This window comes from Mastigoproctus giganteus, chromosome 11, assembly GCF_048544385.1.
Source record: "Mastigoproctus giganteus isolate SK-2022 chromosome 11, ASM4854438v1, whole genome shotgun sequence".
Lineage (NCBI taxonomy): Eukaryota > Metazoa > Arthropoda > Arachnida > Uropygi > Thelyphonidae > Mastigoproctus > Mastigoproctus giganteus.
Window position 1 is genome coordinate 124,515,575 of NC_143585.1, and position 23,702 is coordinate 124,539,276.

At 38.3% G+C, this 23,702-nt stretch overlaps 1 protein-coding gene across 2 annotated transcripts in view; it reads right to left on the bottom strand.

The window, feature by feature from the left end:
• Ide (Insulin degrading metalloproteinase) overlaps positions 1-23,702 on the bottom strand; it is a 692,915-nt gene that overhangs the window by 653,562 nt on the left and 15,651 nt on the right. For both annotated transcript variants that reach the window (XM_090384737.1, XM_090384738.1), the window contains exon 2: positions 528-718. In XM_090384737.1, coding sequence (XP_090240863.1) covers positions 528-718 — 191 coding nt within the window. The remainder of the gene's footprint in view (positions 1-527; positions 719-23,702) is intronic.

Below are 23,702 nucleotides of genomic sequence, written 5' to 3' on the forward strand. Positions count from 1 at the left end.
AAAGCTTTCAATGTAAGCTTTCAGCCTTCCTCCTATCGTTTCTGGACAGAATTGTAGACTCACACATTCTGAAATCATGGAAGAGTCTGGAAGAAATCCACCTGTAGAAGCATGTGGGTTTTCGACTGCCATTCAAGTTAATAAGGGAAATAATATTCAAAACATTTCACTTGCTGTCAGCCAAGGTAATAAGGGAAGTAATAATCAAAATTCCCAAATAAGAGAGGTGATGAAAAATGTTTAAAATACATGTCTAAAGAGCTGCAGAGGGTGTTTTATTTTCAAACAATAAAAATTAATAATACATGTTTTTAATATAAAAATGAATTTTCCCCAATTGTAGTTACAACAGATCGAAAATAAAGGTGGCATCAAAAAGTGACCAATTTTGAATTATTTCTTGCCGATTTTTAAGGTTATAAATGGAGTAACTTTTTTACCCATTTAATCATGTGTGTATGAGCTTCAAAAAACACTGGTGCCTTCAATTATGGGTTAAGTACATAGAAATGAAATATTTAACTTACCTACATGAACATCCAGAGCTGCTGCTGATTTATCAGTTGTGTCATCACTTATAAGCAAAATTTTCATCCCATTCTCAAGTTCAAGACCTCTATACAGACATTTATCCTCTTCAGATTTAATTATATTATCAATGACTTTGCAGCCATATGGAATGTTCTGACCAGTCATTTTCTTGGGAAAGAAAAATGAACTACACAAATACAGAAATATAGAGGGTTAAAAGGATAGAAAGTTTTTATGGAAACCAAAAGTCCATAACAATAAAGGAATTATTAAATTTAAAAGTTATTTAATTTTTGAAATAAAAAAATGCTAATTTGTAAATTAATTACAAATTAGCTGCAGGTCACAGAAAAAGGGCATGATTAACATACACTTCTGTTATTAATACATATGACCAGTCACATGTAACATAAGATGCAACAGTTTACACTAACCTCTTGATTTTAAACATCTGAACGTCTAATTTAAAACATTCAATTCTTGAAGATAAGAATGTTTGGCACCTGAAATTTGATTTATGAAATCAAAACCTCAATCTTGCAAAGTGCTGTTCAACTTCAATGCACCATACTTTATCAGTCTCAAATGAAATTAATTGGAATGAAATTCAATATTGTGTTGAAATGGGTAGGAAATGTGTTGAAAGTATATAACATTTAATATTTTTTGATATAATATTTTTATTCATTTTCTTGATCTAATACTGGGGGCTGCTATGAATTTTTATTAGATAATGGCATACAAATTTGCAAATATAACTATTTATTAGGTTGTTGTTATTTGGTTTTTAGGAGTATTAGCAACTAAAGCCATATTGCTCCGGGGATATGCGGTGGTCATTCCCTGACCTTTCCGCATCCTCCGTATTTGGTGGTCACGGGCTTGAACCCCGGTCTAATCAAAAAGTGTGTGCTATGCACTGCCGGTCCTGCCCACCTGGCTACGGAGGTGCCTATTTATTAGGTGCTATTTAACTATGTATGTACTACGGATAAGGGCTCCCTTTACTGCTGCATCACTCCACCAACTCTATCTAGCACAGAAAATGTTTTTCCTAATATTTATCATGCAGCTGTACTGCATTATTATTATTATTGTTGTTGCTCTTATATTATTTCTCCCTAATTGGGGGATTCTACTCCGTGACGGGTACTGCTATCAAGTACACAGGGTGGTTGTAATGTCTGGCGTTACTGTTGGTCGAGGAAATCTCTGACTATTCTACAGGTGTTCAGGATTGCCACTTTCTGGAGTTCCTTGTAGGTGTTCTCTGGGAGACCTATTGCTGCTAGGCTGCTATGTAGAGTCTTTGGTACCATACCGGTTGTTGACACAATGGTTGATACTTCTTGCATATGCCACATCTCCTTGATCTCATGTCTCAGGTTCGTGTACTTCCTAATTTTTTCCTCATGGGTTTTCTGGACATTGCTAGTGTTGAGCACCGCTATGTCAATCAGATAGGTAGCCTTTTCCATCTTGTCCACAAGGGTTATGTCCAGTCTGTTGTGCGGGATGGTCTTATCCGTTATTATGGCGCGATTCCAGTACAGCTTGTGGGTTCAGGTCTCTAGTACTGCCTAGAGTTCATACTTGTAATAGGGTACACTTTCTTTGGTCAACTGGTATTTCCTCGCTAGCTTCTGATTTATTATCCTGGCTACCTGGTCGTGCCTATGAGTGTACTCAGTCTGGGTGATCACCTTGCACCTCGCGGTGATGTGTTGGATCATTTCTGAGGCCAGGTGGCATAGTCGACATGTGTCATCTGACATTCCGGACTCCTTTGCGATGCATTTTCTATAGTTTCTGGTGTTCATTACCCGGTCTTGGATGGCCAGCATGAATCCTTCAGTCTCGGGGAAGAGCGTCCCGCTTGTGAGCCATGCATTGGAAGCAGTGTTATTGATGTGGTCTTGATGGAGGTCATTGTAGTGTCTTCTTTGCCCATCTTTCTATCTTCGTTTCTTGTACCGTTTGGGCAGGAGGGGTTTCCTCGCTTAGGTTGAGTGGAATATACCACTTATCCATCTTCTTTATGGCCTGGTGGAGTGGTGCTGTGTTGTTCTTGAAATAATCCTGCAGGTTAACTATCACTGTTTTCTGTTGTTCTGTCAGGTCTATCAGGCCCCTTCCTCCCTCTTTCCAAGGTATTGTTATTGTCTCCACTGATGACTTCGGGTAGTGTTGGCAACTCTTGGTCATCATTGTCCTTGTCTTTCACATGATATCTTCTAGATTGGTGTTAGTCCAATCTATGACCCCGAATGTGTATGTTAGTACTGGAGCTGCATAGGTGTTTATGGCTTTAACTGTGTTCTCTCCGTTCAATTTTGCTTTCAGCAGGTTTCTGAGTCTCTGATAATATTTTTCAGTCAGGAACTTCTTGATTTCTTTGTGCTCTAACTCAGTGGTTTTCAACCGGGGTGCAGCGGCACCTTAGGGTGCCACAACAACATTCCAGGGGTGCCACGTAATTTGGGTTTAAGTTACATAAACTTATTATTATTTTTTAATTTATATGTTTATTTCATTATAAAATGGTGTACAGTATCTTTTTAATTTTGTGGTGATCTATAATTGACGTTTACTTAGTACTTCTATATAAAGAATAAAATTATATACATAATTTGTATTATGAAATGTAATTTTTATAATTATATTATTGTAATAAATATCATATAACATATATATTTTTTAATATTACATATATATATATATATATCAATAATAGGAACAATTTATAAAAAAAAATTTTATAAAGTAATATAATATAATGTAATATATTCCCGATCGGATTAATGCCATCTATTTATTTTAGATTGAACGTTACATTAGCATTAGCATTAGTAGAGGCATATGATGCAAGAAAGCAAGCTTATTCAGCATCAGCCAAAAAAAAAAAAAAAAAAACCTCTCCCATTTCACCCCTCCGTTCGTTCGAAATACCTGTCCAGTTGAGCTTTAAATTTGTTTAGGCTATCAACTTCAACAACAAGTGATGGAAGTCGGTTCCACCAACCAACCACCCGCTGGCCAAAGGCAAATTTCCGCACATCTATCCGACATCCGTCCTTCCTCAATTTGAATTTATGCCCTCTGAGGTGATTATTCTGAGAAAGATGAAGAATCCCATTGGCATTGAGCATGCTCAAACCATTCAAAGCCTTATACACCTCTATCAGATCACCTCGCCGGTGCCTAGTCTCCAGACTCTGTAATTTGCAAAACTTAAGCCTTTCTTCGTAAGAGCAACCCTTTGTTCCATTTACTAATCTTGTTGCCCTTCTCTGTACCCGTTCCAGCAGCTCTACATCCTTCTTGAAATGAGGCCTCCAGACCTGTATACAGTACTCAAGATGTGGCCTAACCATTGCCTTATACAAGGGAATAATCACCTCCTTATCCCTGCTAGAAAAATTCCTGTATATTATTGACAAGACACCATGAGCTACTCTTGCAGCTCGTCTGCACTGCTCAGAGAACTTCATATCTGCCTGCACAATTACCCCCAGGTCCTTTTCATTCTCCACCACTGTCAGTGTAGTACCGCAGAGTTGATACATTGCTCTGGGGTTACTGTTACCCATATGTAGTACTTTACATTTGTCAATGTTAAACTTCATTTGCCACCTGTCAGCCCATCTGTTCAACCTTTCCAGATCCTGTTGCAGCAGCATAGCGTCAGTAGTGTCCTTAACGACCCTGCCAACCTTTGTATCATCTGCAAACTTAGACATTAAACTTGATATCCCATCATCAATATCATTCATAAACACCGAAAACAACAATGGACCCAACACTGAACTTTCAGGAACTCCACTAATAACATTAGTCCACGTTGAGCAGTGTCCATTGATTACCGCTCTCTGTCTTCTGCCACTCAACCATCCCCTTATCCATAGCAGCAATTTGCCTCCAATGCCACACTGCTCCAATTTGTGCAGCAGTCTTCCATGTGCAACAGTATCAAAAGCCTTTCTAAGATCCAAATATATAATATCAAAGTTATTCCCTGCATCCAGTTCTTTTGTGACTACATCATAGTATCCAATCAAATTGGTCAGGCAAGACCTGCCCTTAACAAAACCATGCTGCGTCTGAGCTATAACTGAATTCTTGTCTAGATGATCCTGCAGTGCTTCTTTAACCAGTGCCTCCATTAATTTACCTGGAACAGAAGTTAAACTAACAGGTCTATAATTACTTGTGTCAGCCTTTGATCCTCCTTTGTGAATTGGGGTAACATTTGCACATCTCCAGTCTATGGGTACCTCCCCTGAGTCCAAAGAAGCTCTCATAATTATGGCTAGGGGTTTGCATACTTCCTTTGCTGCCTCCTTTAATATAACTGGATAGATCCCATCCACCCCAGGTGCCTTTTTTATGTTTATCCTCAACAATCTCTCCTCCACTTTCCTCTCAGTTATTACAAAATCATCCAGCTCACTGCCAATGTTTACTTTACCTACATCATTCTCCTTCCTGAATAACTCCTCATGCGTGAATGTAGATGCAAAATACTCGTTTAGATTGTTAGCCACCTGAGCAGGATCCTCAACTGTTGAACCATCAATATCCAGTGGACCAATCTGATTCATCCCTTTCCTTCTCGAGTTCAAGTATGTAAAGAACTCCTTTCTGTTTTTCTTTGCATCCTTTGCCAAGGATTTTTCGTAGTCTGCCTTTGCCTTCCTAATCTCCTTTGTGACTTGGTTACAGACCAACTTATATCTATCATAGGCTTCCATGTCACCCATTAATTTGTATGTATCCCATGCATTTTTCTTCTCTGCCACATGTCTCATTAGTCCATCTGACAACCATTTAGGCCTAAACCTTGAACAATATTTCTTAGTTGGTATGTAAAGCCTGGTAGCCACCAAGATTAGTTCCTTGAATGCTTCCCATTTTGAGTTTGCTGTTGGTAACATCATCAGTTGGTCCCACTGTATAGAATTTAAATACTGTCTCAGACCATCATAATCACCTTTACGAAAACAAAAACCCTTCCCTTTACCTCTGATGGTAGTTACCTCCTTGAGTAAATCCCACTTCAACACACTGTGATCACTGCCACCTAGTGGTTCATTTATCTGCAGGTTCTTAATGCATGAAGAATCACTACTGATAATCAGATCAAGAGTATTGCTCCCTCTTGTTGCCTCACGAACATGCTGATGTAGAAAACAATCATCCAATAAATCCACAAAAGCCTTGCTAGTGTGCGAGTGACTAACCCACAAATTCCAGTCAATATCTGGGAAATTAAAATCCCCCATTATAAGACTCTCTGATTTACTGGCCCACTCTATTTCCCTGTACAATATATTATTATACTCATCAGAGTCATTAGGCCTATAGCACACTCCTACTCTCAATTTTGATTTCCCTATGCTTATGTCACACCAAACTGACTCGACACTGCCCTGTCCATCGATGTCAACTGGCTTCACTTCCTTTGACTTTATGTGTTTCTTAATTAATAGCATAACCCCTCCTCCCCTCCTGTCCTGTCTATCCTTTCTATATACATTGTATTCCCCAAATTCCAGTTCCGCATTACTTATATCTGTGCGACACCACGTCTCTGATATCCCAACAATATCTGCCTTTGATGTTTTGAGCAATACCTCAAATTCATCAAATTTATTTACCAAACTCCTAGCATTGGTGTACACGCAGGTATACATGCACCTGTTTCTATTCTTAGCTACCCTAACACAACCCATGTGTTTACTTGTAACGCAATGACTACCAGCAGTCTCTGAAATATCCTGCATCTTGTTTTTCAGACTTCTGCTCATTTGAATAGAAGCAGTGCAAGAATCACTTCCACCTCTGGAAGTGATTCTTGCACTGAATAAAATATCATTCTTGAATAAAATTCTTGAATAAAATATCACTACATTCGTAGTGATATTTTATTATAGCCTTAGTAAAATAGGTACGTGCTATTTAATCGGATTTTAAGTTAGCTATGTTTGTAAAGGCCGAAAATATAAAACCTAATCTATATAAATAATTTAACATGCTGACCAAATTTTACCTGTAGATTAAATCACTCAAGTAACTCTAAAATAGCCGATACCAGCCCCCGTGGCCAAACCTAGTGAAGAATAATAATTAGCGATACATGTAATTATAATACAATACCAATTGTTAATTATAGATTATAGGATACATTGAAAGGGACTTTATCGAGGGCTAACCCTCTCAATATATTCCACCCATAATTAACAGAGCTATCTGTTTCTGTTATCATCTGCCTGTATAACAAGGTCAAATATATAATATTAAAAGTTTAGTGCTTAAGTAGATAAGCAGTTAGTATGTAATTTAGCAGTTTGTAATGTAGCAGTTAATAATTCACAGTTAACAGGCAGGATGACATTTAGCCCTACCGATAGCTACAACACATATATAGATAGAAAATTTTCTATGCTTAATTGCTCCTTGCATCCTTTGCTCCTCTGCTTGCATCCTTTCTGCTGTTTGGCCATTATGTTCTGACTCTCTAAGTGGTCTGACATCTTAGTTATGCAGCTGGTCAGGATCTTGTACATCGTTGGGAGGCATGTGATTGGCGTGTATTTCGCCGGGTTTCTTGTATCTTCATCTTTAGGCTTCAGATATGTGACTCCTTCAGTGAAAAACTTGGGGATTGTCTCCGGGTTGCTTATCATTTGAGTGAACTGCTCTGCTAGGTGCTTGTGTGTGCAGGTGAGCTTCTTGTACCAGTAGTTGTGGATGTTATCAATTCCTGGGGTTCACCAGTTGTGGGAGTTCCTGATTGACTGTTCGACTTCTTCTTCGCAAATCTCCCACTCTCTCATTTCTTGTATGTCCTTCGTTTTCTTCCATTCTACTTCTATCCAGGGTGCTCTACTGTTATGTCTTACTTCACTGTTCCAGATATTTCCCCAGAACTCTTCGATCGTCTTTCTTCTCGGGTGGTCCGTTTCCTGTTTTCTCATGTTCACCCAGTTTCCTGTAGAAGGCTCTTTGGTCCTCATCAAAGATTCGGTTGTTTATTTTCCTCTGGGAGCTCTCTTTGTATCGGTGTAGTCTCTTGCTGAGTGCGAGGAGGCTCTGCTTCAGTATGTCCAAATATTCTCCTATTCTGGTCTCATGTTTGCTGTGGACGCTGTCTCTCTTGAGGATGTTCTTCACCTTTCCAATCAATTTCTTACTTCTTATACCCTGTTTTCACTGGGTCAATTGACCTATCTTGACTCTTAATTCTTCTTTCCCAAACTGGCGGTTCCTTCTGTTTTCACTTCTTCTGCTGCTGGTCTCTCGTTTCTTTTCCATTAATCCTAGTGGCTGCTATGGCAGTACAGTATACGGTTGTGTGGATAGCCTCCAGCGTTGCACCATTGTTGTCAAGGTGATGTGGTATTATTTGCCGATTGAGGTGGTCTGTTACTCTCCACAGGATTTTATTTGGCCTCTGCTTAGGTATCACATGGGTTCTTGTGGGGTCGCCTTCTTCCACTCGTCTTCTATTCTGGATAGCATGCCGTCGTCTCTTTCCACTTCAGCTACTCTGGGTTGTATTTCTTCTTGCTGTTCCTCCTCTGGTTCCATATAGACCATATTCTTTGTGCTTTGTAGCAGATCGCTGACATCCTGCTTGATTTTTTTCCAAGATGGCAGGAGCTATTAGGTTCTTCATGACGATAGTCCTTCTTTGGTCTGCTAATTGCTGTTCGGTGACCTGAATATCCGGGTATCGTTCCAGCCATTTGGTATGTAGTCACATTCTGTACATTGTCATATCGGTCTCTAGCCTAGTTATTTCATAGTATGCTCGCATGATGTATGTATTCATTTCAATGCTCCACTTCATTCGTTGGCATTTTCTTCTTTCCTGGGTGGTCACTAGAGCAGTTGTGCAGGAAACACTTCCAGTTGGTGAGGCTGGATGGTCTTGCCCTTCTCTTGTGGTAGCCTTACAGGGGACAAGCGCACTTGCTCCACTGTCTTGCTCAGAAGACTGAGCTCCAACTTTTCAATCCGACCCCTCTGCCTAAGGCCTGAACACGAGTGACTATATCCTGCACCACACTCAATGCAGTATGAATAATATTTATCTGTGACATCATCCATCTATGGAGGTGGACTAGTTTAGCTTCGGATTATGCCCAGTGGTTTATTTATTTAGTTAGTTCTCGCAAGTGACACCAGATGGCACCAATATCTGACTCAGCCGTTACTCTGACCTTGGGGAAGGTAAGTCCAATGGGGTAGCTTTCGCGATGTATTTTATTTTATTTTTTTGGTTTTTATCATTTAATATTATTATTATATCGGTCTCCCAGCGTAACAGAGCCGCATTTGCTTCCACCAAAGCGGGATTCGAGCCCGGGTCCATCAGGCTGGTAGTCCAGTGTCTTAACCACTGGGCCATCGCACCCCTTTATTATTATTATAATTATTATTAGCCATATGGTGCAAGGAAGCCTGAGGCTTATGCTGCATCAGCCAAAAAAAAACTCCAGAGTTACCCAGAGAGAGAGAGAGAGACTCAGCCGTTACTCTGACCTTGGGGAAGGTAAGTCCAATGGGGTAGCTTTCGCGATGTATTTTATTTATTTATTTTTTTTTTGGTTTTTATCATTTAATATTATTATTATATCGGTCTCCCAGCGTAACAGAGCCGCATTTGCTTCCACCAAAGCGGGATTCGAGCCCGGGTCCATCAGGCTGGTAGTCCAGTGTCTTAACCACTGGGCCATCGCACCCCTTTATTATTATTATAATTATTATTAGCCATATGGTGCAAGGAAGCCTGAGGCTTATGCTGCATCAGCCAAAAAAAAACTCCAGAGTTACCCAGAGAGAGAGAGAGAGAGAGAGAGAAAATCAGAAGTAGAAAGGAATCACCAGGAAAGAGAAGAATGATGATATCCAGCTCAGGACCCTGGGTGTGCCAAGCCCATACTCACCAGATATGAACCCCTGGAGTTTCATGATATAACACTGTACTGAATACAGAAAATAAAGAATGCATCAACCAGTGGTTCCTATAATCATTTGGCCGTTGCAATACTATCCATACTATAAAAATTTTTGGCATGCATTGTCCCATTATATTTATGGGAAAATCACCCTTTATTTAGGAATTACTTCCAAGGAACATATAATGTTTATAAATTTGTATATCACTGTATTTGGGCAAATATAAAATAAACCAATAACCCTATAGTCCAAGAATACAGTGGCAAAAACCCTAATGAAGAAATGTTCCAGCTCCAGCATTATACCATTAATGGTATAATCAAATTTTTCAAAATTTCCCTGGAAAACGTATAGTCAGTTACAACTACATTTGGTATAAAATGTTTTACCACTGCTGTGACCCTACCAATAAAGATTCGTTTGTAGCAATTATTTTCTCTAAATAGCTGGTCAGGAAATAGATTTTTAAATCATGCCATCAGAGGCCTTATAACAGGAGTGTTGGTGGGGTCAACAGCCATGGCCTTTGTAAATGGAGTGGGGGATCACATATTCCCCATCTTTCCTTGCCTATTCACAGAAGGATTTGGGTTTTGGTACTGTTATTTCTGGCACAACAGCTACTTTAGGCTATACTGCACCTATCAACGAGATGGAGGCTAAACATGGAGACTATAAAAAGAACAGTCAGAAATGTTGACCAGTCCGCAAGGGGGACGATAGTGTCTGATTGTTGAGCTTCGTGAATATTTCTTGATTTATGTATTTAAAATGGCAGTATTAAGTTGTTTTTAGTGTTGCCATATCAAGATCAACCCTTGGAAATGCCAGATGCAAGTGGAGAATAATAAGAGCAGACAATGTTTGTTATTTGGTCATTAGCAACTAAGGCCATATTGCTCCGTGGATATGCGGTGGTCATTCCCTGACCTTTCCGTATTTGGTGGTCACAGGCTCAAGAGCAGACATAAAAAAAAAAAGTTCTGGATGAATTTCTTCATGCACTTCAGCCATTGCTCAGAGTCTTTCAAGTTTGTGTTCAATAGCAACTTGACCTTGACCCGGCATTAGTGAGCTGCTAAGTGGTTCTGTTACCCCCTACCTCTCACCCTTGCATACCATTGAATAATAGCATATATAGTGACAGCTAAGGAATTAAGGCTAATGACTGAATTTTAATAATTTTAAATTCTCAATTTAACATGGTTGACAAAACTGTTGTCACTGATACTAGCATTTCAAATGAGGATTTCTCTCCTTTGAGGTCTACACAGGACATAATGTCAAGTCAATCAGATGCAAAATTAAATGCATCCTCTATGGTAAGATTCTTCACCATGAAATGTCTTTTGTCAGTAAAGACATGCAAAGTACCTATTCAATTCCATCACAACATCAGATGGGTTATCTAAGACCACACCCAGGATGTACGAAGATCTGATCCAATTAGCTTTCTTCTTTGTTGTATTCACATATATGAAAAATTCCTTGTCCACATTCTTTGCTCTCTTAGCCAATGCTTTCTCATACACAGCCTTGGCATCCCTAACCTTATTTGTGGTACTATTACATTACATTTTTTTTTTATCTTTTTATTAACAAGCAGCCCCTAGCCAGAAACTGGCAAATCCGCTATATACATTCATACATATTATATTATATACAGATAATATACAGAGTCAAAGTCATATGAATTACAATGTCATAAAGTGAAATGAACATAAAACATGTTCAGACATAAAATAAATCACATCACATATTAGAACTAGTCATAAATATAAATTGTGACACAAGGAACCACAAGACAAACAAATAGCACAATGAGCCATATGACATGAATAAGACCAAACATGACACAAGGAGCCACTGATCTTATGAAGTCAACATGAGATGAAGACAAATAGCAGTATGGTCACCAGTAACTATATAAATTGTCCAATAACATTATCTTGTTTACGAAAGAACATGATGATCATTAACAGTTTAAGATGCTATTTCAGCATCTTAAACTGTTACACAGAATTCATGTCAATAGTCGATAAGCTTTCTACTGGACTTAAGTAGTAGTAGTAATAGTGGATTGTGATGCAAGAAAGCAAGCGTATGCGCTTATACAGCATCAGCCAAAAAAAAAAAAAAATTCACACAACCATTTCCTCTAAATGTTTGTCCAGTTCCTCCTTAAATTTATTTAACCTATCAACTTCCACAATGACAGATGGAAGTTTGTTCCAGGAATTAACTACCCCCTGGCTAAAGGCAAATTTCCGAACATCTATTCTACAGCTGTCTTTCCTCAATTTGAATTTATGCCCCCTTAGGTTCGTAATCTGAACAAGTGGAAGAATCCCATCAGAATTCAGCGTGCTCAACCCATTCAAGGCCTTGTACACCTCAAACAGATCACCTCACAGGTGCCTAGCCTCCAGCCACTGCAATTTGCATAACTTAAGCCTCTCTTGGTAAGAGGATCCCTTCATTCCCCTCAACAATCTTGTTGCCCTTCTCTGTACACGCTCAAGCAAATCTACATCCTTCCTAAAATGAGGCCTCCAGACCTGTACGCAGTACTCAAGGCGTGGCTTGATCATTGTTTTATACAGAGGAAATTTGCCTTTAGCCAGGGGGTGGTTAATTCCTGGAACAAACTTCCATCTGTCGTGGTGGAAGTTGATAGGTTAAATAAATTTAAGGAGGAACTGGACAAACATTTAGAGGGAATGGTTGTGTGAATTTTTTTTTTTTTTTTGGCTGATGCTGTATAAGCACATACGCTTGCTTTCACCTCCTTTTTCACCTCCTTTTTCCTGCTAGCAAAATTCCTGTATATCATTGACAAAACCCCATTACCTGCTCTTGCAGCCTGTCTGCATTGTTCAGAAAACTTCATATCTGACTGCACAATTACTGCCAGGTCTTTTTCATTTTCTACCACCCTAAGTGTAGTACCACATAGTTGGTACGTTCCTCTGGGGTTACTTCTACCCATATGCAGTACTTTGCATTTGTCAATGTTAAACTTCAGTTGCCACTTCTCAGCCCATCTTCCCAAATTTTCTAGATCCTGTTGCAGTAGCACACTGCCATTAACAACCCTGCCAACCTTTGTATCATCTGCAAACTTCAACACTAAGCCTGATATACCTTCATCAATATCATTTATAAATATACAAAACAACAGTGGACCCAACACCGAACCGTGTGGTACTCCACTGATAACATTAGTCCACGAAGAGCAGCGCCCATTGTTCACCACCCTCTGTCTTCTCCCACTCAGCCATCCTTTTATCCATGTAGCAACTTACCCTTAATACCATTTTGCTCCAATTTGTACAGTAGTCTTCCATGTGCAACAGTGTCAAAAGCTTTCCTGAAATCCAAGTATATGATATCAAAATTATTTTTTTGCATCCAGTTCCTTTGTAACCACATCATAATATCCAATCAAATTTCTCAGACAAGACTTTCCCTTAACAAACCCATGCTGTGTCTGAATTATTGCTGCAGTCTTGTCTAGATGATCCAATGACGCCATTATTTTACCTGTAAGAGAAGTAAACTAATTGGTCTGTAATTACTTGTGTCACCCTTCGATCCCCCTTTGTGAATTGGGGATATATTTGCACATCTCCAGTCCGTGGGGACCACAACTGAGTCCAAGGATGCTCTCATAATTAGGCTAAGGGTTTGCTTACTTCCTCTGCCACCTCCTTTAATATAACTGAATATGTCCCATCCACCCCAGGTGCCTTTTTTAGGTTTAACTTCAACAATTTCTCCACTTTGCTCTCAGTTATTACAAAATCATTAAGCACCCTGCTACAATTTGATAACCTTCTGCCATTTTCAATCCTTAATAACTCCTCATGTGTGAATGTAGATGCAAAATACTCATTCAGTTTGTTTGCTGTCTGAGCAGGATCATCTACAGTCGAACGATCGATATCAAGTGGACCAATCAGATTCATCCCCTTCCTTTTAGAGTTTATATAAGTAAAGAAATCCTTGCTGTTTTTCTTTGCATCCTTTGCCAAAGCTTTCTCGTAATCTGCCTTCCCTGCCTAACCTCCTTTGTGACTTGATTACAGACTAGCTTATAGTCTGTAATCTGCCACGGGCTCCTATGTCGCCTGATTTTTTATGTGCATCCCATGCATTTTTATTCTCTGCCACGAGTCTCATTAGCTCGTTTGACAACCATTAGCCTAAACCTTGAACAATATTTCTTAATGGGTATGAAAGTTTTAATAGCTTCCACGATTAATTCCTTGAATGCTTCCCACTTAGAATTTGCCGTTGGTAACATTATCAGTTGATCCCACTGTACAGAATTTAAAATCTGTCTGAGACCACTGTAGTCACCTTTACGGAAGCAAAAAGCCTTTCCTTTATTGACGGTAATTATGTCTTTAAATAAATTGTACTCATTCGAGTCATTAGGCCTAAAACACACTCCTAATCTTATTTTTGCTTTCACAGTGCTTATGTCACACCAAACTGGTTCAACAGTGCACTGTCCATCTATATCATCCGAATGCACTTCTTTTTATTTTATATTTTCCTTAATTAACAGCATAACCCCTTCTCCCTTACTATCCTGTCTATCCTTTCTGTACACCCAAAATTCCAATTCTGCATTCCTAATACCTGTGTGACATCATGTTTCTGATATCCCAACAATATCCACCTTTGATGTCTCGGCCAACAGTTCAAATTCATCAAATTTATTTATTATACTTCTAGCATTGGCATACATGTAAGTATACATGTACCTATTCTTATTCTTTGTTACCCTAACACATCCCATATAACCACCTGTTTCACAATGACTGCCATCAGTTCCTGAAACCACCAGCACCCCTCGCTCCAGGCCGCTGATTATTCTAATAGAAGTAGTGCAAGAATTACCTTCACCTCTGCCTGTGGCTACTTTTAACCTTTTAGTCTGTGTATCCTCACAAGCTAGCAGTTTTCCAACCCACTTAACACTGTCTCGATAGCATCAGCAAATATTCTTGCACCCTTTCTATTTAAGTGTATCCCATTCCTGTAGAAGCAGTGTCAAGCACAGACCACGCTGAAAAAAATTCTACCCCTTGAGCCTTGCACATTCCCTTCAGGGCCAAATTGATTGACAAGGCTCTCATCATGTACTCCCTCCTATCGGGTCTGGGCAGAATTGCAGACACTTTCAAATTTAACCCTAACTCACAACTTTCCTCAAGTTCAAGCAGCACTGACCTTCTCAGGAATAATTTCTTGGAAATTTTTGAAAAGCCTGAAAACCTTCTTCATTATTAATTAATTGAGCCTCATCGGCCTTAGTCAGGTGAGAAAGATTAGGACTAGCAAATAAAAATTCATTTCTGAGATGATGCTGTTGTTGGAGATTTTACGGCGCAACGGCAGCTAAAGGCCATTATGCGCCAAACAATGGTAGGAGTTACCAGGTGTCATTAAAAGTGAGATGTGTATTTTGTGGGATTTAAACACTATATTCTGTCATAGCATTTTATCTTTTTTAGAAAAGTGAAAACTGCACCAATGTCAGACCTGTCATCTAAAATTTCTTGTGAAGTAGGTATGATTTGGGCTGCATGGCTTGATAAGAAGGTGGTTTGCCGCACTCCATTATAGACAGGGCAGTCAACTATGATATGCTGGACTGTTACTTGAGCATGGCAGTTCGGACAGAAAGGCGGATCTGAGGAAGAAAGAAGATAAAAATGAGTAAGGTGTGTATGTCCTATTCAAAGTCTTGCTAGCGTGACTTCTTCCTTTCGGTTCAAGCGGAAGCTAGACGGCCAAGACTGGAGATTTGGTTTAATCTGAAGGAGTTTGTTGCCGCCTTTGGTTTTGCTAGTGATCCATACTTCGCCTTATTATAAGACTTTTATAGTCAATGAAAGGGATTTTGAAAGAAGCGTCAACTGGTTCCACAGTAGATTTGGCTGTGTGGTCAGCACTCTCATTGCCAGGTATGCCAACATGGCTAGCGACCCAACAAAACTTTACTACTTTCACGTCCTTAGCTAGGTCAGACAGCAAGTTATGAATATTACCAAGTATGTAGTTATGTTTTCTTGGTTGCTGTAAAGTGAGAAGAGCACCGAAGGAGTCGGTAAAAATAATGCTATGGGTAAACAATGCAATTTTATAGTTTACAGGGCCATTTGTATGGCATGTAGTTCAGCAGTAAAGATGCTGCATTCTAAAGGTAAACGACTGGAGATTGGGGGACGATGAAAGAACAACAGCAGCAATGACATGATGGCCAGTTTTGGAGCCATCAGTGTATATCTGGGTATAAGATTCATATTTTTCAATTAGAGATCTGTTAAACTGTTTTATATTCTGTGGAGAAAAAGTACTTTTCCCCAATTCTTGCAGGGACAGATCACATGCTGCAGGCCATACAGCCCATGGAAGAGCAGTGAAACTAGTGGTGGCTATTTTAGAAAGGTCTAGCTGCCAATCATCGAGTAATAAGCGAAGACATATGCCAGCAGGTCGATTTATTGATGGATAAATAGCATACAAGTTCTCCCACTCTGGAGTATATAAATGTTTCCACGCTGGATGAAGGGGTTGACTTTTGATTTTGACAGCATAATTTAACAGTAAAATTTGTCTTCGTAGAGAGAGAGTGTGGAGGATCATGAGTTTCAGCATAAAGGCTCTGGATTGGAGATGTGTGGTAGGCTCCAAGAGCAATGCGCAGGCCACTGTGGTGAATAGGGTCCAAAAACCTTAAGACACTGGGTCTAGCAGAGTTGTAAACTGGAGATCCATAGTATAATCATGATCTTATGATAGTGTAATATAAATGAAGAAGTGTATGATGGTCAGCACCCAATGATGTAGCTGATAATACTCTCAATATGTTTAATTTCTTGAAACAGGTAATTCTAAATTGTTTGATATGGCCATTAAAGGTCAATTTTTTATCTAAGGTTAAGCCAAGGTTTGGTGTTTTTTTTTTTTAGGAGCATTAGCAACTAAGGCCATATTGTTCCGGAATATACGGTGGTCATTCCCTGACCTTTCCGCATCTTCCGTATTTGGTGGTGACGGGCGTTAAGCCAAGAAATCAAATAGTAAGCACAACAGGTATGTCGTAGTTGCCCAGCTTCAGAATTGGGTCAGGATGGAGATTACGTCTTCTACAGAAGTGAACTGCGACAGATTTTTCAGGTGATGTGCGAAAACCATTATCTGCAGCCCTTATCATAATCCTGTTAAGGGCACCTTGAAGTTGTCTCTCAAGCATTCTCATGTTTTGGGAGTGACAAGATATACTAAAGTCATCTGCTATAACAGTACTGATGGATTAACAGATGTCTGAAGGCAAGCCTTCAGACATCTATCCTGCAAACATCCTTCCTCAATTTGAATTTACGGCACCTCATGAGTGTAGTCTGGGCAAGAGGAAGAATACCATTAACATTCGGCTTACTCAATCCATTCAAAGTTTTAAACACATAAATCAGATCTCCCCATGGATGCCTAGTCTCCTGAAGTAGTAAACAGTGGATGGAATGATCTTTGATACAGAGTTGATTTTTATAACGAATAGCGTGGCACTTAAAATTGAACCCTGTGGAACACCTTTTTGGATGACATTATGAGAGAGAGGGCGGATTGAATGCACACCTGGAACGACTGCTGTTTCAGAAAGTTCTGTATAAACTGTGGCATATTGCCCCTGAAACCTAAAGTGTAGAGATCACGAAGAAGTCCATATTGCCAAGCTTTCTCGATTTCTAAATAAACTGTAGTCAGATGTTCCTTCCTTACGAAAGCTTTGCAAATCTGGTTTTCCATTTGAGTCGAGAGGTCTAAAGTTGATCTATCTGTATGAAACCCACACTGCAAAGGGCTGATAAGGTTATATTTGTTAAGCAACCAGGTGAGACAGGAGTTTACCATTTTTTCCATTATTTTGCTCATACAGCTGGTGAGGGCAATAGGCCAGTAATGATGTGGATTCATTGAGTCTTTGCCAAGTTTTAATAATGCTATGACATATGCATGTCTCCAGGTATGGGGAAAAGCATTTTCTGTAAAATTTGGTTATACAGAAGAAGTTGTTGTTATTTGGTTTTTAGGAGTATTAGTGACTAAGACCATATTGCTCTGGGGATATGCAGTGGTCATTCCCTGACCTTTCCACATCCTCCGTATTTGGTGGTCACGGGCTCGAACCCCGGTCTAATCAAGAAGCGTGTGCTATGCACTGCTGCTCCTGCCCACCTGGCTACAGAGGCGCCTACAGAAGAAGTAAGGTACGAAGCAACTCTTCACTCAGCTCTTTTAACATGGAATAGTGAACTCCATCAGGTCCAGCAGCACTAGGTCTTGCACTGTTAAGAGCAAGCCTTATTTCAATTATGGTAAAGAGACAGTTGTATGATTGATGGTGGTTAGTGCCAAAATTTAACTTCTGTTTTTCAGCAAGGGACTTTAATTTCTGGAGTTTCTGATATCCGAGTACTCATGACAATAATATAAAACATACTCCATGTCTCCAGAGCCGTGCAGTGACATTGCGACCTTTCCAAAACACCCAGCTGATTCAGCTTTGTTAAAAATAAGCCATGACCAGTTAATAAAAATATAGTTTGTAGATTAGACACAAACCATTTTTCTGGCGGAACATCAACAAGAAAGGGAAAGATCCTACGAGTTATTTCACCTTTATTTGAGTTAGCCCATCTACGATTCCAAAGAGTCATTAAGATATCTAAGATTCGCTTGGCTTCATTCTTAGGATCATTAGCCAAATCCAACTCAAGATCATAAATAATAAAAGGAGTTCCACACCGAACACTGAAAGTCATTAGCTGTGTAAATTATAAAGAGGACAATTGAATTTTTCCTTATGACAATCTGTAGCACATCAGTAGAGACAGTTCTACAAACTAGAGCCATCTTCAGGAGCATCATCCTCTGAATGGAATACAGTTTTCTTATATATTTTTTAAGATTAACACAGTCTATCCAAGCTTTAGGTCTTAGATACCATAAGAAACAATAGGAAGGAAAACAGAGTCATAAAGAAAAGATAGTGCCCTACCTCTAATACCCCAGTCCTTCCTAGTAATTTTTGCTATCACGTTAACAAATTTTTAAACCTTTTCAGATAGAAAATTGATACAGGTATCAAATTTAAGACCTCTGTCAATGAAGACTCCAAGATATTTAATATTCTTAATGGACTTTAAACTTTCACAACCAATCAGCACGAGGTTCTCTACGAACAGATAGGTTCCCATTTAACAATATTTTTGTTTTCGACATGGATATTGTTAATTTATGGAAGTCACACCAACATTCAGATCTTTTTACTATTTCATTAGATCACTGTTCAATTGGTAGCTGTGAAGAGCCTTCAACTAAGATAACCAGGTGATCCCCATATGCAATCATATCAACATGACTATATTCCTTCCGTAACCAATCCTCTAATACCAATTTCCACATCAGTGGCTCAAAAATAGATCCCTGTGGACATCCTCGAATAGCAGATCAAGTTACCAAATTTCAATTAGACTTAACAGTAAAAGATCTTTCCTTAAAATAATCCACTATGACTATAAAGCTGATGGGAGCATTTTGCGAGGCGAAGCATCAATAACACACTGTCCCAAGAGATATTATCAAAAGCCCCTTCAAAATCAACGAAAATGCCAAGAACATATTTTGCATTTGAATCTCTAATCAATTTAACCAAAGATTTTAAAACAACCTCTGTACCACAACCATATTGTTGTAAAGCCATATTGTTTATTTGAGAACCCCAAATTTTCTTGCATATATTGAAATATTCGCTGTGAAAGCATGCATTCATAGACCTTGCCCAAACCCGGAAGAAGGGCAATTGCACAATAAGAAAAGGGCTCAGTTTTACGTTTTTCAGGTGACTTCAAAATGATCTCAAGAAGAGCATCCTTCCAAGGCGAGGGAAAAATTCCTTCAAGCAGGCATTTGTTGAAAGCAAGAAGATGCTCAGAAAAAGTTTGAAGAAACGCTTAACTTCCCCTTCAATGAGGTCCATAGCAGGACACCTACTATTATGAATTTTGTTAACAGCTGAATTAAGATTTCCATTGCAAAAGGTTCCTCTTGAATATTGCTAACACAACCACAATCTAACAGATCAGTACTATCAGAATGCTCCATCTCATCCACATGATGATGAGATCCATTGACTAGGTGTATAACAATAATACTGCCAAGTATAACATTAATACTGCCAAGCCAATTTACAATTTCAGAGTCTCCACAACACGTAGAACTTATCACATCCCCACAAGCCTTAATTTGTGCAAACACAACTTATAAACAATACCCCCATGGATCCTCATTACCAGCTGTTTGCACTAAGTTTTTCCATGCATCAAATTTCCTTTTAGCTATTAAACGGGCACATTTTCTTTTGATCAACTGATACTCAGTTTTCAACCTAGCAGTAGATTCTTTATTATCCCACAATTTCTGATGTTGGAACTTCTTATGCACCCTATTGACCTCCCTCTGGAGATCAATAAGATCAGAGGACCACTGCACTGGAGAAATTTATTTTGCTTTAATTTCATTGACTCCCTCAAGGCATCAAACAACTTCTGTTGTAATAAGTCAACCAAATCAAATGTATTAATCCTATCCAACTCAGCTAAAAACATTTCACCAAAAATTGTCCTAATCTGGTTTAACTTGTCAGTTTATTACTACGCTTATTAATGATCTCAAGTTTCGATGAAGATATCAGCTCTTCCAACCTGCCTCCGGTATCTGTAAATCTAGAATGATATAAAAGATTTTTAGCATTTGAATCCAGACAGATAATCACTTTTCTGCCTTCCAATCTGAATAAATCTTCCAAATAGCTAAGAGGGCAATGAAGGCTGACAGTACATAGATATAATGAAAAATTGTCCCCAACTAGCTTCAATACCAAGATAGACTGCATGCAATGTACATAAGTAATCAATTCTGGTCACAACCAGATCAGAGCTAAAAATTAGTATAGCAACAATTAGTTTGTGGCAGTTATTTGAGACAATTCTAATATAAGCTGAGATAACCAATTAGCTGACCCCTATAAACATAGGGTTCCTGAATACAAACAATGTCAATCCTTTCACATTCACAAGCTAATCTTAGTTCATCTGCCACAGATTTTGCACGCTGAACATTAATTTGGAGAACCTTAGTTCGCCATATATATTATTTCTATAGGTAAGAGTGCTATTGCTCATTACTATAAAGTGCAGAATAAATTCTTTCCTTAGTAACTTTCACTGCAAATATGTATTCATGACACTCCTTATCTCTACCCAAATGAGCAGCAGATATATTTTTTGCACTACAATTGGAACAACACTGAGGTTTGTTTTTATTTTTACAGAATTTAAAATGACTAGTTATACTATAATGACTGCAAACCAGCCCACACTTCTACATGTCTTAGAAGTGTACCCGCACCTCTGACAATTATAACAAATAGTAACCAAATGAAATTACTTAAACCTGTAGGACATCAATCCAATAAAGATTTGTGTTTGTTTATCAAGAAACTTTTTAACTCTACAGGATATTTCCAAGATCCAGTTAATTCCATTTTTGTTTTCATTAGAAAAACATTTTCGCCTCATCACTGACACCATCTCTGCATAGACCCATATGTATTAGGTTTCTTTCATATAATAACTCATTAAATAGATCTTTATTTATGTCCTTAATTACATCATACAATATTATTTTTAAACCAGGTTTCTTAGGCTTAGCGATATTCAATCTCAATTTCTTTATGAGATCATTTGTCTTAATATCCTCAACTCCTTGTTAGACTCAGTCCAAATCGCAATACCCTTGTCAGGTAGTCTTCGCATTCTCCTAATTCATACCCTTTTAAGCAAATTTTCCATGATTTTAGAGACTTTTATACATCCATGCTAGACTTAAGTTTAGAATCATGCTCAGGCCTCATCAGAAGTACATTATTAGAACTAACGTTATTTCTAAGCCCATTATTCTCTTTGCATAGCTGTCATAATTAGTTATGCTATCCTTACAATTTTCCTTTTTAACAACCTCACTGTATAGCTTGCCAGTATACCTCAAAGCTGTAATTATTGCTATGTATTCAGTTAGTGACCCCTCTAAACATCTATTTCTCTCTTGCAAGTGTTCATTCTCTATTCCCAATTTCAAGGCCAAACTTTTCAGATGACCCCATCTAGCCAATATTTAAGAAATAGCATCACTATTGATTTCATATTCTTTAGCAAATAAAAATTCCTCTAACTTTCTTGTCATACATGTAATGACAACACTGATTGGTTCATTATGGAACTCGTTAAGAGTTTATTTCTGCTTATTTTGGTTATTCAGTCCATCTCTATCAAAACAACTGTGAATCTGTTAAATCTGGTTCATAATCCAGTTCATTTTCTACTAAATCTTGCAAATGATATTCACCTATACAGTCCTACATTTTGTATAGGCCAACTGTCCTATATAAAATTTCTGGCATTCGCATCAATTTATGTGGGCAATACCTAGTTTGCAGGAGAATAGTGGAATGGAGAAATCCAAGGAGTTGTTTGTTTCAACTTTGGGTTACTTTGGAGAAATATTTTCACATTGTTTTAAAGCTACTGTGGATGTTTTTTGTTCTTTTTATATAAAAAAAATATGATGTCAATCAGAAGAGTTTTCAGCTGAACATCTGACTCCAATGACAGTCAACTCAAATGCATTTACTACTGTACTTTTGCATTGATTACTTGGCTTATCCTAGCTCATGTGGTAGGAAGAACGATATGCAGGAACTGAATTTATGATTTTTCAGATGACGTTAACAAAGAAAGGGGTGGGATATCCGTTCCACCATAAGATATGTCTTAATTGGGGCAGTTCTTGATCCAATTCCTGAGGTTTTCAGGTTCTGAGCATACTGAAACCACCTTTGTCATAAGTTTTCTATAAACATTTGATGCATAAGCCATTGTCACTTAATGTTTATCAAGCTGTCCAGGAGAATAACGAATGGCTGTTTTCAACTCAAAGGGAGTTAAGGAAAAGTGCTGTTACAGTTTGTCAAAGAAAGCATAAGATGGTTGTTTTCAACTTAAAGGGGGTTAAGGATATGAGTTGCTACAAGGAAATGAGAATGTGTAGAAGTAATCCAAACTTTCTCTGCCATAATTCAGATCACAATGTCATTCACATAGCAGAGCATAGGAATGTAAACACATTGCCCTTGACTTAAGGAGGTTCTATGTCAGCCACACAGACTTTCTAAAAAATAGGAACATGAGGAGATTTACATTGCTGAGTTCAGTTCCTACTTGAAATTACTCCAATACTTACTTAAAATTGAACTCATCCTTCCTTGTTGTAACATCTATGACAGTGTCTTCTACACAGCAAGAGAGAGAGACGATTAGAGAGTGGTATGTCTGTGTCATGTCTGATAGCACTAGTCAACAAAATGAAACTTTTTATTCAATCAAAGATGTAAATACTTTTCTAAACCAGATTTGCATGCTGATTTCAAATATTACTTTATTAAGAAAAGAAAGAAACACTTGAAATTATTACACAATATTTAAATTAACTTCAACAATTTTTTTCCAGGTGACCCACAGCTGAAACTACAGCAAATATCTTTGTATACTATGAAATCACTGTTGCCTGTGTGCACGAAAAAATCTAAAAAATAAAATTAAAATAAAGAAATTAATTAATAACTGAAATTAATAAATTAACAGTTCAGAAGAACAAGAATATAAGGATTAACCCCAAGTCAGATGTGACACTTGGTCGACAAGACCCTGAAGAATATTTAAGCAATTCCTGCTTTTCATCTACTCCTACGCAGCTGAAATTCCTAATACAGCCACTCCCCAATTAACGAAAGGGTTGCATTCTGCGGAACTCTACGTAAGTTAGATTTTAGTAAGTCGGAATTTCCCCTATACTTGTGCAGCACTCGCACCTGTGCGCACTAAACTGATTGAATCAAAAAGAAATGTTCAATGAACATGTGAATAGAATTATTTATTGTATTTATCCAATTTTTTTATCTCGTGCACAGGAAAAATTACAAAAGCGTGAAATTCAAAAAATTTAAAATTATAAAATTACAAAAAAAGAGAGGAGACAGGCATAACATCAGTAAGTTTTATCTCTTGAGCATC